Source organism: Ranitomeya variabilis, chromosome 4 (assembly GCF_051348905.1).
Source record: "Ranitomeya variabilis isolate aRanVar5 chromosome 4, aRanVar5.hap1, whole genome shotgun sequence".
In the NCBI taxonomy this organism is placed as follows: domain Eukaryota; kingdom Metazoa; phylum Chordata; class Amphibia; order Anura; family Dendrobatidae; genus Ranitomeya; species Ranitomeya variabilis.
In genome coordinates, this window is record NC_135235.1 from 645,973,171 (window position 1) to 645,989,549 (window position 16,379).

Below are 16,379 nucleotides of genomic sequence, written 5' to 3' on the forward strand. Positions count from 1 at the left end.
GGCCTATAGGGAGTGCATCATACTATATAAAGGCATATAGGGAATGCATTATATTATGTGAAGGCCTATGGGGAGTGCATTATACTCTATAGAGGCATATGGGAAGTGCATTATACTATTTATAGAGTGTCACAGGTGTGCCAGGTGCGACAGTCATTTTGGATCTAGCTGTAGAAGGTCTTTGCGCTTGGTTTTGCAAGCACCTAATTGATTTTCATCTCTGTTATGGAATGACATCCTTCTCCCTTTAGGACCTATCAGCGACCTCCAGCTTCTGCTCTTATTGACACACCTTGCTGGATGTTTAAATACCTTGAGTCCCTTTAGCAAGGTGCTGGTTTTAGCTCTATTTATGTCTGTCTGTTGGAAGTGCTAGAAGTCGACTAGTCTTTTCTGGGAGCCTCTTAGAGGATTGCTGGTGTGAGCTCTCTTGTGTCATCTCAAGCTAAGTGTATTCCGTTGTTTGTCTTTAGTTGTAGTGGGGGGTGACTTGTGCTCACTCTGTCCCCTCCCTATCCAGGGCTTATCGCTAGGGGCATTCAGGGATTAGGTTCCTGCTCAGAGTGCATTTTACTATATACAGTTGTGCTCAAAAGTTTACATACCCCGGCAGAATTTTTGCTTTCTTGTCCTTTTTTCAGAGAATACAAATGATAACACCAAAACGTTTTCTCCACTAATGGTTAGTGGTTGGGTGAAGCCATTTATTGTCAAACTATTGTGTTTTCTTTTTTTAAATCATAATGACAAGCCAAACCATCCAAATGACCCTGATTAAAAGTTAACATATACCATTTCTTAATACCGTGTATTGCCCCCTCTAACAACAATGACAGCTTGAATACTTTTGTGGTAGTTGTGGATGAGGTTCTTTATTTATTCAGATAGTAAAGCTGCTCACTCTTGGCAAAAAGCCTCCAGTTCCTGTAAATTCCTGGGCTGTCTAGCATGAACTGCGTGTGGCTCACGGATATTGAGGTCAGGACACTGAGATGGCTACTCCAGAACCTTCACTTTGTTCTGCTGTAGGCAATGACAGGTCGACTTGGCCTTGTGTTTTGGATCGTTGTCATGTTGGAATGTCCAAGAAAGTCCTATGCACAGCTTTCGGGCTGATGAGTGCAAATTCGCCTCCAGTATTTGCTGAAAACATGCTGCATTCATCTTTCCTTCAACTTTGACCAAGTTTCCTGTGCCTTTCTAGAACACACATCCCCAAAACATCAGTGATCCACCTCCATGCTTTACAGTAGGAATGATGATCCTTTCATCATAGGCCTTGTTGACCTCTCTCGAAATGTAACCTTTATAGTTGTGGCCAAAAAGTAAAATTTTGGTCTCATAATTCCAAATTACTTTTTTCAGGAAGTTTTGAGGCTTGCCTCTGTGCGGTTTTGCGTATTGTAGGCAAGATAATTGGTGGCATTTGTGTAGTAATGGCTTTCTTCTGGCAACTCGTCCACACAGCCCATTTTTCTTCAAGTGCCTCCTTATTGTGCATCTTGAAACAGCCACACCGCTAGTTTTCAGAGAGTCCTGTATTTCAGCTGATGTTATTTGTGGGTTTTCCTTTGCATCCCGAACAATTTTCCTGGCAGTTATGGATGACATTTTTGTTGGTCTACCTGACCGTGGTTTTCTTTTTACAGAGCCCCTGATTTTCCATTTCTTAATCACAGTTTGAACGCTGCTGACTGGCATTATCAATTCCTTGGATATTGTTTTGTATCCCTCTCCTGTTTTATACACTTTAACTACCTTTTCCCATAGATCCATTGACTATTCTTTTGCTTCCCACATGACTCACAATCCAGAAACCTCAGTGGCTGGATGAAAGATGTAAGAGTCTGTCTGGATCCCAGAAAGTCACTCAGCTTTTATGCACACACACTGATTACAAGCAAACAGGTCACAGGTGAGGATGTTACTTTTAGTAGCCATTTAAACTCATTTATGTCAACTTCTGTGCATGTTATCAGGCCAAAATCACCAGGGTATGTGAACTTTTGGTCAGGGTTATTTGGATGTTTGGGGTTGCCATTATGATTTAAAAAGAGAAAACACAGAAGTTTGACAATAAATGGCTTCACCCAAACAATAACCATAGAGTAGAGAAAAAGTTTTGGTGTTATCATTCATATTCTCTGAAAAAGGCCAAAAAAGCAAAAATTCTGCCGGGGTATGTAAACTTTTGAACACAACTTTATAGAGGCTTATGGAAAGTGTATTATACTATATAGAGACCAATAAGGAGTGTATTACACTACTCGGAGGCCTATAGGGAGGATTCTATATAGATGCCTGTGGGGAGTGCAGTTTTCTATATGGAGGTCTATAGGAAGTGCATTATACTATATATAGAGGCCTATGGTGAGTGCATTATACTATATGGAGGCCTATCGAGAGTGTATCATACTACACTGCTCAAAAAAATAAAGGGATCACTTAAGCAACAGAATATAACTCCAAGTAAACCAAACTTCTGTGAAATCAAACTGTCCACTTAGGAAGCAACACTGATTGACAATCAATTTCACATGCTGTTGGCAAAAGGAATAGACAACAGATGGAAATTATTTGCAATTATCAAGACACACTCAATAAAGAAGTGGTTCTGCAGATGGGAACCACAGACCACATCTTAGTACCAATGCTTCCTGGCTGATGTTTTGGTCACTTTTCAAAGTGGAGTGTACTTTCACACTCGTGGTAGCATGAGATGGACTCTACAACCCACACAAGTGGCTCAGGTAGTGCAGCTCTTCCAGGATGTTACATCAATGCGAGCTGTGGCAAGAAGGTTTGCTGTGTCTCTCAGCGTAGTGTCCAGAGGCTGGAGGCACTACCAGGAGACAGGTCAGTACACCAGGAGATGTGGAGGGGGCCATAGGAGGGTAACAACTCAGCAGCAGGACCACTACCTCAGCCTTTGTACAAGGAGGCTATAAACATAAGGATGAATGACCTCGGGGAGATCAAAACATCCAACACCGTGGAGACACCATCACGTGTTTCTCAACGCAGTGATCCAGAACACTGCCCCCATCCCTTATGGGAAATATGCAAATGCATGTAGAAAAGCTGCGGAGACACCATCACGTGTTTCTCAATGCAAGCAATGAATAGCCAGGTCTTTCACCGGGAAGCAACAACCACAGGAAGGGCAGCATCCAATAAAGGAAAACCACCTATGCGACAGCTGTTTTGGGGTATTTGCCCCTCATCAGTGTGGAGTAGGAAACTGGCTATTAGGAGCAGTGCCTAGTGAAAAGGCTATAAACATAAGGATGAATGACCTTGGGGAGATCAAAACATCCAACACCGCGGAGACACCATCATGTGTTTCTCAACGTAGTGATCCAGAACACTGCCCCCACCCCTTATGGGAAATATGCAAATGCATGTAGAAAAGCCGCGGAGACACCATCACGTGTTTCTCAACGCAAGCAATGAATAGCCAGGTCTTTCACCGGGAAGGAACGACCATGGGAAGGGCAACATCCAATAAAGGAAAACCACCTATGCCAAAACATGGTATCCATCCACAGACAGCTGTTTCGGGGTATTTGCCCCTCATCAGTGTGGAGTAGGAAACTGGCTATTAGGAGCAGTGGCTAGTGAAAAGGCTATAAACATAAGGATGAATGACCTCCCCGAGGCATAGGTGGTTTTCCTTTATTGGATGCTGCCCTTCCCGTGGTTGTTCTGTCCCGGTGAAAGACCTGGCTATTCATTGCTTGTGTTGAGAAACACGTGATGGTGTCTCCGCGGCTTTTCTACATGCATTTGCATATTTCCCATAAGGGATGGGGGCAGTGTTCTGGATCACTGCGTTGAGAAACACGTGATGGTGTCTCCTCGGTGTTGGATGTTTTGATCTCCCCGAGGTCATTCATCCTTATGTTTATAGCCTTTTCACTAGGTACTGCTCCTAATAGCCAGTTTCCTACTCCACACTGATGAGGGGCAAATACCCCGAAACAGCTGTCTGTGGATGGATACCATGTTTTGGCATACGTGGTTTTCCTTTATTGGATGCTGCCCTTCCCGTGGTTGTTCCTTCCCGGTGAAAGACCTGGCTATTCATTGCTTGCGTTGAGAAACACGTGATGGTGTCTCCGTGGCTTTTCTACATGCATTTGCATATTTCCCATAAGGGATGGGGGCAGTGTTCTGGATCACTACGTTGAGAAACACGTGATGGTGTCTCCGTGGTGTTGGATGTTTTGATCTCCCCGAGGTCATTCATCCTTATGTTTATAGCCTTTTCACTAGGTACTGCTCCTAATAGCCAGTTTCCTACTCCACACTGATGAGGGGCAAATACCCCGAAACAGCTGTCTGTGGATGGATACCATGTTTTGGCATAGGTGGTTTTCCTTTATTGGATGCTGCCCTTCCCGTGGTTGTTCCTTCCTGGTGAAAGACCTGGCTATTCATTGCTTGCGTTGAGAAACACGTGATGGTGTCTCTGCGGCTTTTCTACATATGTTTGTGCAAGGAGGAACAGAAGGAGCACTGCCAGAGCCCTGCAAAATAACCTCCAGCAGGCCACAAATGTGCATGTGTCTGCAGAAACGGTTAGAAACCGACTCCATGAGGATGGTCTGAGTGCCCGACGTCCACAGATGGGGGCTGTGCTCACAGCCCAACACCGTGCAGGAAGCTTGGCATTTGCCACAGGACAGCAGGATTGGCAAATTCGCAACTGGTGCCCTGTGCTCTTCACAAATGAAAGCAGGTTCACACTGAGCACATGTGACAGACGTCACAGAGTCTGGAGATGCCGTGGGGAGTGATCTGCTGCCTGCAACATCCTTCAGCATGACCGGTTTGGCAGTTTGTCTGTAATGGTGTGGGGTGGCATTTCTTTGGAGGGCCGCACAGCCCTCTATGTGCTCGCCAGAGGTAGCCTGCCTGCCATTAGGTACCGAAATGAGATCCTCAGACCCCTTGTGAGACCATATGCTGGTGCGGTTGGCCCTGGGTTCCTCTAAGGGTATGTGTTCACGTTCAGGAAACGCTGCGTTTTTGACGCAGCGTTGAGCCGCAGCGTCAAAAACGCAGCGTCCAGATGTTACAGCATAGTGGAGGGGATTTATTGAAATCCCGTCTCCACTGTGCATTAAAAAACGCATGCGTTTTTCCCGCAAAAACGCACATGCGGTGCGTTTTTTCAGAACGCAGCATGTTGCTACAATGAGCAAAACACGCAGGAACACCGCAGGTGACCTGCCAGTGACCTCAGGTGCATTTTTGGTCAGGATTTTACCTGCATAAAATCCTGACCAAAGCCTGAAGCAAACCTGAACGTGGACACATACCCTAATGCAGGACATTGCCAGACCTCATGTGGCTGGAGTGTGTCAGCAGTTCCTGTAAGATGAATGCATTGAAGCTATGGACTGGCCCGCCCATTCCCCAGACCTGAATCCAATTGAACACATCTGGGACATCATGTCTCGTTCCATCCACCAACATTTCCACTGAAGTTGGATCAGCCTGCAATTTGATTTTCCACTTTGATTTTGAGCATTATTCCAACTTCAGACCTCCATGGGATATTAGTTGTGATTTACATTGATCATTTTTAGGTTTTACTGTTCTCAACACATTCCACTATATTATGAATAAAGATTTAACTGAAATATTTCATTCAGTGATATCTAGGATGTGGGATTTTAGTGTTCCCTTTATTTTTTTGAGCAGTGTATATAGCGGTCTATGGGGCGTTCATTTTACTATATGGAGGCCTATGGGGTGTGTATCTGTAGGTTCAAATCTGAATCGACAATTATACAACAGAGGCAGACATATAATTTGTGCAACCTGTGTGGTTACAGATAAGCCCAAGAGGTAAGGGGGCCGTTTTCCGTCTCCAAAGCAGGAGATGCCTTATGATGAACTATTGGACTGCAAAGGGTCAATATACTGTTCTTGGAAAGGGACCCTCTCCTGACTGTGTACGTCAGTGTATTCCAACATTGGACTGGGTTGGGAGAATGGTCCTCCAACCAAATTCATGGGTCAGTTCATGAGTAGAGTCAAAACAAAGAGTCAACCCCATATGAAACCCTTGTATATAACAAAGTGTGTCAGATATTCTGGAATCAGTTTGGATATGGGTGTTTGCTAATAAAATATTATTTAAAATAGAAAATTACATTCCAGGAACCTTAATTCACTACAAGTGTGTAGTTAGTACTATCTATTACCTGGTGATGTGAGGGGCTGGGGAACCTCCATCATGACGTCCTTGTACAGATCTCTGTGTCCTTCTAAATACTCCCACTCCTCCATGGAAAAATAGACAGTGACATCCTGACACCTAATAGGAACCTGACACATACAATGATACCATCATTACCCCAATCCCTTCATAACATTAGTGTATAATGTCCCAGCATTCCCAGCAGTGTCACCTCTCCAGTCAGCAGCTCAATCATCTTGTAGGTGAGTTGTAGGATCTTCTGGCTATTGATGTCCCCATATATTAGGATGTGAGGTGGAGGCCCCGTGATAGGGCTCAGAGTTCTTCCCCATTCCTCAGACACAGGGGCCTTGCAGCACTCACTAGAGGTCTTCTTCACTACTGTGTAATCCTGATTATGGAGAGACACATTAATAAATCTCACTACATACATTTCCAGAATCCTCACCTCTCCAGGTCTGTTCATCTGTTATTCCCATAGATAAGAATGATGTAATGCAGAGGTGTCAAACTGCATTCCTCGAGGGCCGCCAACAGGTCATGTTTTCAGGATTTCCTTAGCATTCCACAAGGTGCTGGAATCATTCTGTGCAGGTGATTAAATTATCACCTGTGCAATACAAGGAAATCCTGAAAACATGACCTGTTGGCGGCCCTCGAGGAATGCAGTTTGACACCTCTGATGTAATGTGACTTCATCAGAATCTCTCACCTCTCCTGTAAGACGGGAGAGGATCTCTAGGGTGAGGTGTAATATCCTCTCTGCCATCTTGTCCTTGTCCCTATCCATCCTTGACAGGTCAATCAGGAAAAATCTCTTATATGGAAGATCTCCACTGAGAGGATTCGATATTGTAAGGAACTAAATTGGAAGAAAAAAGCATTGTGAAAGCACCATAAGCATATTGAATGAAGCAAGAAGATCTAGCTTCCAAAGTACACAAAACATTATACTGTACATACTGTATTTGTAGTCCATTAAAATGCAAAAGAGGTGTACATACTCGGCAAAAACTTGGTTTGAGACCCTCGGTAAAACAATTCGAACAACGCAATTTTGCTGAACTATTGAGTCTGGTTTGCTTTATGGATCTCAATCCATATGAGGTCCCCACACATGATGATCAGTCTCTTATATCTTATTGTCACCCTACAAAAACTAGAATTTTCTTAGTGGATAGTTTCCAGAAAAATATTGAAAGAGAACCCATAAAGCATCAAGAATTGTCCAAAACGGATATTAAATCCAACCTTACCAAGCTGGAATATCAAACTATTAGGGTGGATCAATGGTGGTAATGAAAGCAGTAGATTACAGTATATACTCGAGTATAAGCCGAGAATTTCAGCCCATTTTTTTAGGCTGAAATTGCCCCTCTCGGCTTATACTCGAGTCATTCCCAGGGGTCGGCAGGGGAGGGGGAGCGGCAGCTGTCCAATCATACTCACCTGCTCCTGGAGCGGTCCCTGCACGTCTCTGGTTCTCTGGGCGCTGACAGCTTCTTCCTGTATTGAGCGGTCACATGGTACCGCTCATTACAGTAATGAATATGGACCCGACTCCACTCCCATAGGGGTGGAGCCGCATATTCATTACTGTAATGAGCGGTACCATGTGACCACTCAACACAGGAAGAAGCTGCCGGCGCCCGGAGAACCAGGGACGTGCAGGGACCGCGCCAGGAGCAGGTGAGTATAACGGGGGCATTGCGCGATATTCACCTGTCCCCCAATCCACCATCGGTGCCGCTCCATCTTCCGCGCCCTCTGCAATGACGCTCAGGTTAGAGGGCGCGATGACACGATTAGTGTGCGCGCCGCCCTCTGCCTGAACAGTCAGTGCAGAGGACGCGGAAGGCACAGCGGCGTCGACGGTGGAACGTGGAGCAGGTGACTGTAGCAAGTGCCAGGGACCTGAGCAACGAGAGATATGTCATTTTTTTTTTTATCGCATCAACAGCATATGGGGCATAATAGTCTATGGAGCCATAATCAGCATTTGTGCAGCATTATACGGGGCAAATATTTCTATGGAGCATCTTATGGGGCCATGTGCAGCATTATATGGGGCAAATATCTCTATGGAACATTTATTGGGCCATAATCAGCATTTGTGGAGCATTATACGAGGCAAATGTGGCTATGGAGCATCTTATGGAGCCATAATCAGCATTTCTGCAGCATTATACAGGGCAAATGTGTCTATGGAGCCTCTTATGGGGCCATAATCAGCATTTGTGCAGCATTATATGGGGCAAATATCTCTATGGAGCATCTTATGGGGCTATAATCAGCATTTGTGGAGCATTATATGGGGCAAATCTGTCTATGGAGCATCTTATGGGGTCATAATCAACATTTGTGCAGCATTATATGGGGCATATTTTAATATGGAGCATCTTATGGGGCCCATCATAAACTGTATGGAGCATTATATGGGGCGTATTTTGTTTGGAGCATCTTAGGCTACGTTCACATTTGCGTTCTGCGCCACAGCGTCGGGCGCTGCAGCGTCGCCGCATGCATCATGCGCCCCTATATTTAACATGGGGGCGCATGGACATGCGTTGCACTTGCGTTTTGTGACGCATGTGTCACTGTGGTGCATGCGTCAGAGCGCAGAGGACGCAGCAAGTTGCAGTTTTTTCTGCGCCCAAAACCATGCAAAAGTGGACGTATGCGTCACAAAACGCTGCGTTGTGCATGCGTTTCCATTTGCGTTGTGCGTTGCGTCGCCGACGCTGCGGCGCACAACGCAAATGTGAACGTAGCCTTATGGGGCCCATCATGAACTGTATGGAGAATTATATGGGGCTCCTAATTCAATATGGATATTCAAAAACACTTAACCTACTGATGTCTCAATTAATTTTACTTTTATTGGTATCTATTTTTATTTTTGACATTTACCGGTAGCTGCTGCATTTTCCACCCTAGGTTTATACTCGAGTCATTAAGTTTTCCCAGTTTTTTGTGGCAAAATTAGGGTTCTCGGCTTATACTTGGGTCGGCTTATACTCGAGTATATATGGTATGTGTCTTCTATAGAAAAAATGCTTACTGATACTAATATCTATGTTCCATTACCGAGTGACCCCATTGCACCATACCATAAATAACTAAGTTATATTATCCAGGAAGATTTTACAATGGATATTCTGTCCCAAAAAAGTGTAGTATATATTGGTAACCAACTCTATTAGTCCAGTCTTACATCCGTAATGGGGTTAAAGTCTCAGGCTGAAGCCATTTTTTGACCAGCTGCAACAAGTCATATGCCTGAGAGCTGGCGTGTCAAGTCTCCACAAAGGACCATTGGAACACCCGTTGTGCTTGTACATAAGTGTTAACCCCCAGTCGGGAAAGGTTCTCACCTCTTAGTTTCTCATTGTCCAGGGCATGCTCCAGACTGAGGTCCAAGTAGGCCTTCTGGGCATCTCCCGTCAGGAAGGGGGCCACTACTTCATCACACTGGGACAACGGCAAGCTCTCCCGCTCAGCTGTGCGCTCGAAAACACGGTGAGGAACGCCTCCCAATCGTCCTCAGGGCTCATCTTCCTCAAGACTGACCACACTTTACACCGGGCCTCCAAACGGACCGTGGTCGCTTAGGAGGACGTCTCTTGCAGAGATGCAGTCTGTCGCAGAATCAAATTGTTGGTTTGCTGCTGCTGCTGAAACTACTGCAACTTCTGCTGTTGCACTTGAGAGAGTGCCAACTATCTTAGTATTTTCTCCATCTTGTCAGCAAGCTTGGGCAGCAGCGTTGCAGGCCTAATAACCGATATGCAGCTTGCTCTGGGGTATGCCTCAGTTCACACAGCCCGCATTCTCCACCATATGTTGTGCAGCACGGTTGGTGCAGTGCGACAGACAGGCAGTGACCACAGGAAAGTTCAAAGCAAAGTCTCTTTTAATGTTCAGCGTACTCACAAACAGAAAGCAAATGGTATCCTCCGGATCGCAGCCGGGAAACAAGACAGTCCGTATCCAAGACTGGTTGCCGTGAAGCACTGCACGGCCATGTACGCTGAGGGGTGCCAGGTCTTTTGGCACTGCTTGGCTCAGTGTTGCTTCACATAGGCTGAAGCATTGGTAGAACCTCCTGCTCTGTAATTTCCAAACCAAGACTGACACACCAAACCTTTTGCTGCAGGGTTTTCACAAGGATCCTGTAGCCATAGGCCAATTGTAAGACCGGGCCAGGAGGAAGCGGACCTCCCCACTACCATCCTGTAGTCCGCTCCAAAAATAAAAGTCAATGGCAGGTTTTCTTAAATCCACCTCAATAAGCTCCTGTGAGCATCCTGGGGGCCACATAGCGACCCTCGCATATAACACCGGTCACTGCCTCACACACACACACACATATCTAATATATAAAGCTGAATGTGTGTGTGTGTGTATGTATGTATGTATGTATGTATGTCCGGGATTGGCATCTGAACCGTAGCAGCTACAGCCACAAAATTTTGCACAGTCACACGTCTGGACCCCGAGAGCGTCATAGGCTATGTTGTGAGGTGAAATTTTAACCCCGCGCTTTCCAATTCACCAAACAATTTTGCCCCTATCTACATAATGGGGAAAAAGTGAAAGGAAAAGTGTTGGAGGCGTCGCAGCTACAGGCACAAAATTTTGCACAGTCACACGTCTGGACCCTGAGAGCGTCAAAGCTATATTGTGAGGTGAAATTTTAACCCCGCGCTTTCCAAGTCACCAAACAATTTTGCCCCTATCTACATAATGGGGAAAAAATGAAAGGAAAAGTGTTGGAGGCAAATTAACAGCTGCCAGATGTGAACAAGGGGGACAAAGAATGACAGCGATGGCACCAAAGAGTATATACTGTACAGTTGCTAAGGTGGGGCCCCAACATGGGATAATCACACCACCACGGGGATATGAACACACACACAAAATGCGCCACACACTACCACGTGCTCGAACACATATACCACCCTCAGTGCACATTTCACCACACATACACCAACCTCGCCACATAAAAGTAGAAACACAAAAGTCGCCGCTCAAAACTCGCCACGCGCAAAACTCTCCACATGCAAAACTCGCCACACGTGCAAAACTCGCCACACGCAAAACTTGCACACGCAGAAAAATTGCCACACGCAGAAAAATTGCCACATGCACAAAAGTTGCAACACATGCAAAAGTTGCCTCACACAAAACTTGCACATACTCAAAAGGCACCACACATAAAACTCGCCACGCGCAAAACTCGCCATGCGCAAAACTTGCTGCACACAACTTGCTACACTAACCTGTCACATGCAACTCGACACACAAAAAGTTGCTACACGCATGTCGCCACACAAAACTCATCTCACAAAAGTCCCTACATGCATGTCGCCACACGCAACTCAACACACACAACTTGACACACGAAACTCGCCCTAAAACACACACAAGTCTGGTATCCTTCAAAAATAAAAATCTGATTAATAAGCAGACAAACTACAAGAGCAACAAATGTACCATATAGGAATCCGGCAGCTGTCAGTCACATGACCAGTCTATTATGTGTATGTGTGAGCTAATATATACTGCCAGGGGGTGGGCTTACTGTTGGCTGGGGATTTATCAGGCTGCCATTTTAGCTTACAAATACTGAGGTAAAAATACTGACCAAATAACGTGTGAACGAGGGCTAATACAGGAGGAGATGGCATACAGCTATATACTATATACAGGAGATGACACACAGGTATATACTATTTACAGGGGAGATGACACACAGGTATATACTATATACAGGAGGAGATGACACACAGATATATACTATATACAGGAGAGATGACACACAGGTATATACTATATAGAGGAGGAGATGACATACAGGTACATACTACATACAGGAGGAGATGACATACAGGTATATACTATATACAGGAGGAGATGACACACAGGTATATACTATATACAGGAGCAGATTACCTACAGGTATATAGTATATACAGGAGGAGATGACACAGGTATATGCTATGTATAGGAGGAGATGACATACAGGTATATACTATATACAGGAGATGACACACAGATATATCTAATATATAAAGCTGAATGTGTGTGTGTGTGTATGTATGTATGTATGTATGTATGTCCGGGATTGGCATCTGAACCGTAGCAGCTACAGCCACAAAATTTTGCACAGTCACACGTCTGGACCCCGAGAGCGTCATAGGCTATGTTGTGAGGTGAAATTTTAACCCCGCGCTTTCCAATTCACCAAACAATTTTGCCCCTATCTACATAATGGGGAAAAAGTGAAAGGAAAAGTGTTGGAGGCGTCGCAGCTACAGGCACAAAATTTTGCACAGTCACACGTCTGGACCCTGAGAGCGTCAAAGCTATATTGTGAGGTGAAATTTTAACCCCGCGCTTTCCAAGTCACCAAACAATTTTGCCCCTATCTACATAATGGGGAAAAAATGAAAGGAAAAGTGTTGGAGGCAAATTAACAGCTGCCAGATGTGAACAAGGGGGACTTAAAGAATGACAGCGATGGCACCAAAGAGTATATACTGTACAGTTGCTAAGGTGGGGCCCCAACATGGGATAATCACACCACCACGGGGATATGAACACACACACAAAATGCGCCACACACTACCACGTGCTCGAACACATATACCACCCTCAGTGCACATTTCACCACACATACACCAACCTCGCCACATAAAAGTAGAAACACAAAAGTCGCCGCTCAAAACTCGCCACGCGCAAAACTCTCCACATGCAAAACTCGCCACACGCAAAACTTGCACACGCAGAAAAATTGCCACACGCAGAAAAATTGCCACATGCACAAAAGTTGCAACACATGCAAAAGTTGCCTCACACAAAACTTGCACATACTCAAAAGGCACCACACATAAAACTCGCCACGCGCAAAACTCGCCATGCGCAAAACTTGCTGCACACAACTTGCTACACTAACCTGTCACATGCAACTCGACACACAAAAAGTTGCTACACGCATGTCGCCACACAAAACTCATCTCACAAAAGTCCCTACATGCATGTCGCCACACGCAACTCAACACACACAACTTGACACACGAAACTCGCCCTAAAACACACACAAGTCTGGTATCCTTCAAAAATAAAAATCTGATTAATAAGCAGACAAACTACAAGAGCAACAAATGTACCATATAGGAATCCGGCAGCTGTCAGTCACATGACCAGTCTATTATGTGTATGTGTGAGCTAATATATACTGCCAGGGGGTGGGCTTACTGTTGGCTGGGGATTTATCAGGCTGCCATTTTAGCTTACAAATACTGAGGTAAAAATACTGACCAAATAACGTGTGAACGAGGGCTAATACAGGAGGAGATGGCATACAGCTATATACTATATACAGGAGATGACACACAGGTATATACTATTTACAGGGGAGATGACACACAGGTATATACTATATACAGGAGGAGATGACACACAGATATATACTATATACAGGAGAGATGACACACAGGTATATACTATATAGAGGAGGAGATGACATACAGGTACATACTACATACAGGAGGAGATGACATACAGGTATATACTATATACAGGAGGAGATGACACACAGGTATATACTATATACAGGAGCAGATTACCTACAGGTATATAGTATATACAGGAGGAGATGACACAGGTATATGCTATGTATAGGAGGAGATGACATACAGGTATATACTATATACAGGAGATGACACACAGATATATACTATATATAGGTGAGATGACACACAGGTATATACTATATACAGGAGATTACATACAGGTATATCTAATATATAAAGCTGAATGTGTGTATGTATGTATGTGTGTATGTCCGGGATTGGCATCTGTACCGTCGCAGCTACAGCCACAAAATTTTGCACAGTCACACGTCTGGACCCCGAGAGCGTCATAGGCTATGTTGTGAGGTGAAATTTTAACCCCGCGCGTTCCAATTCACCAAACAATTTTGCTCCTATCTACATAATGGGGAAAAAGTGAAGGGAAAAGTGTTGGAGGAAAATTGACAGCTGCCAGATGTGAACAATGAGGACTTAAAGAATGAGAGCGATGGCGACAAAGAGTATATACCGTACAGTTGCTAAGGTGGGGCCCCGACATGGGATACTCACCACACACGGGGATATGAACACAAACACAAAATGCGCCACACACTACCACGTGCTTGAACACATATACCACCCTCAGCACACATTTCACCACACACACACACCAACCTCGCCACATAAAAGTCGAAACACAAAAGTCACCACTCAAAACTCGCTACATGCAAAACTCGCCATATGCAAAACTAGGCTCACGCAAAACTCGCCACACGTGCAAAACTCACCTCATGGAAAACTCACCTCATGCAAAACTTGCACACACAGAAAAATTGCCACATGTACAAAAGTTGCACCACATGCAAAAGTTGCCTCACACAAAACTTGCACATACTCAAAATGCACCACACATAAAACTCGCCACGCGCAAAACTCGCCATGCACAAATCTTGCTGCACACAACTTGCTACACTAACCTGTCACATGCAACTCAACACACAAAATGTTGCTACACGCATGTCGCCACACAAAACTCATCTCACAAAAGTCGCTACATGCATGTCGCCACACGCAACTCAACACACACAACTTGACACATAAAACTCGCCCTAAAACACACACAAGTCTGGTATTGTCCTTCAAAAATAAAAATCTGATTAATAAGCAAACTACAAGAGCAACAAATGTACCATATAGGAAATACGGCAGCTGTCAGTCACATGACCTGTCTATTATGTGTATGTGTGAGCTAATATATACTGCCAGGGGGGAGGGCTTCCTGTTGGCTGGGGATTTATCAGGCTGCCAATAGCAACCAATCACAGCTCAGCTTCTATTTTGCTACAGTTAATTAACCTGAGCTCTGATTGGTTAATATAGGCAACAAAGACATTCTCAGTATAACAAAGCTAATATATGTTGTGAAATGCTTCTATTTGCTTAGTTTTTGCCTTTTAATAATTACATTTCTATCTATTTGTTTTGTGGTTTTTGTGTGCAGAATAAATTTTTGATAACACATTCTATTTTGCTAACAGCAGTCATTAACCCGGGCGAAGCCGGGTAGTACAGCTAGTATATATATATATATACAGTTGTGGCCAAAAGTATTGACACCCCTGCAATTCTGTCAGATAATACTCAGTTTCTTCCTGAAAATGATTGCAAACACAAATTCTTTGGTATTATTATCTTCATTTAATTTGTCTTAAATGAAAAAACACAAAAGGAATTGCCCTAAAGCCAAATTGGATATAATTCCACACCAAGCATAGAAAAGGGGGTGGACAAAAGTATTGGCACTGTTCAAAAAATCATGTGATGCTTCTCTAATTTGTGTAATTAACAGCACCTGTAACTTACCTGTGGCACCTAACAGGTGTTGGCAATAACTAAATCACACTTGCAGCCAGTTGACATGGATTAAAGTTGACTCAACTTTTGAGGAGTTGTGCTTGCATTTGGAAGGTTTTGTTGTGAAGTAAACATGCGGCCAAAGGAGCTCTCCATGCATGTGAAACAAGCCATCCTTAAACTGCAAAAACAGAAAAAAACGATCCGAGAAATTGCTACAATATTAGAAGTTGCAAAATCTACAGTTTGTTACATCCTGAGAAAGAAAGAATGCACTGGTGAACTCATCAATGCAAAAAGACCTGGGCGCCACGAAAGACAACAGTGGTGGATGATTGCAGAATAATCTCCATGGTGAAGAGAAACCCCTTCACAACAGCCAACCAAGTGACCACCACTCTCCAGGAGGTCGGCGAATCAATATCCAAATCTACCATAAAGAGAAGACTGCATGAAAGTAAATACAGAGGGTTCACTGCACGGTGCAAGCCACTCATAAGCATCAAGAATAAAAAGGCTAGACTGGACTTTGCTAAAAAAAAATCTAAAAAAAGCCAGCAGTTCTGGAAGAACATTCTTTGGACAGATGAAACCAAGATCAACCTCTACCAGAATGATGGAAAGAGAAAAGTATGGCGAAGGCGTGGTACAGCTCATGATCCACAGCATACCACATCATCTGTAAGGCTATGTGCACACGTAGGAAATGTGGTGCAGAATTTTCTGCACTAAATCTG

General features: G+C 44.3%; 2 protein-coding genes across 5 annotated transcripts in view; one reads left to right on the top strand and one right to left on the bottom strand.

The window, feature by feature from the left end:
* The window catches only part of LOC143767362 (uncharacterized), a 461,494-nt gene that overhangs the window by 46,510 nt on the left and 398,605 nt on the right, over positions 1–16,379 (top strand). The window lies entirely within an intron of this gene.
* Positions 1–16,379, bottom strand: part of LOC143767385 (uncharacterized) — a 266,024-nt gene that overhangs the window by 1,792 nt on the left and 247,853 nt on the right. For 2 of the 4 annotated variants that reach the window (XM_077255687.1, XM_077255686.1), the window contains exons 2-4: positions 6,924–7,073; positions 6,423–6,602; positions 6,216–6,339 (exon numbers count right to left, since the gene is read on the bottom strand). In XM_077255687.1, the coding sequence (XP_077111802.1) occupies positions 6,216–6,339; positions 6,423–6,602; positions 6,924–7,073 (454 nt within the window). Of the gene's footprint in view, positions 1–6,215; positions 6,340–6,422; positions 6,603–6,923; positions 7,074–9,585; positions 9,839–15,651; positions 15,824–16,379 lie in introns of those variants that run through there. The other 2 variants (XM_077255688.1, XM_077255690.1) reach the window with 2 other exon arrangements.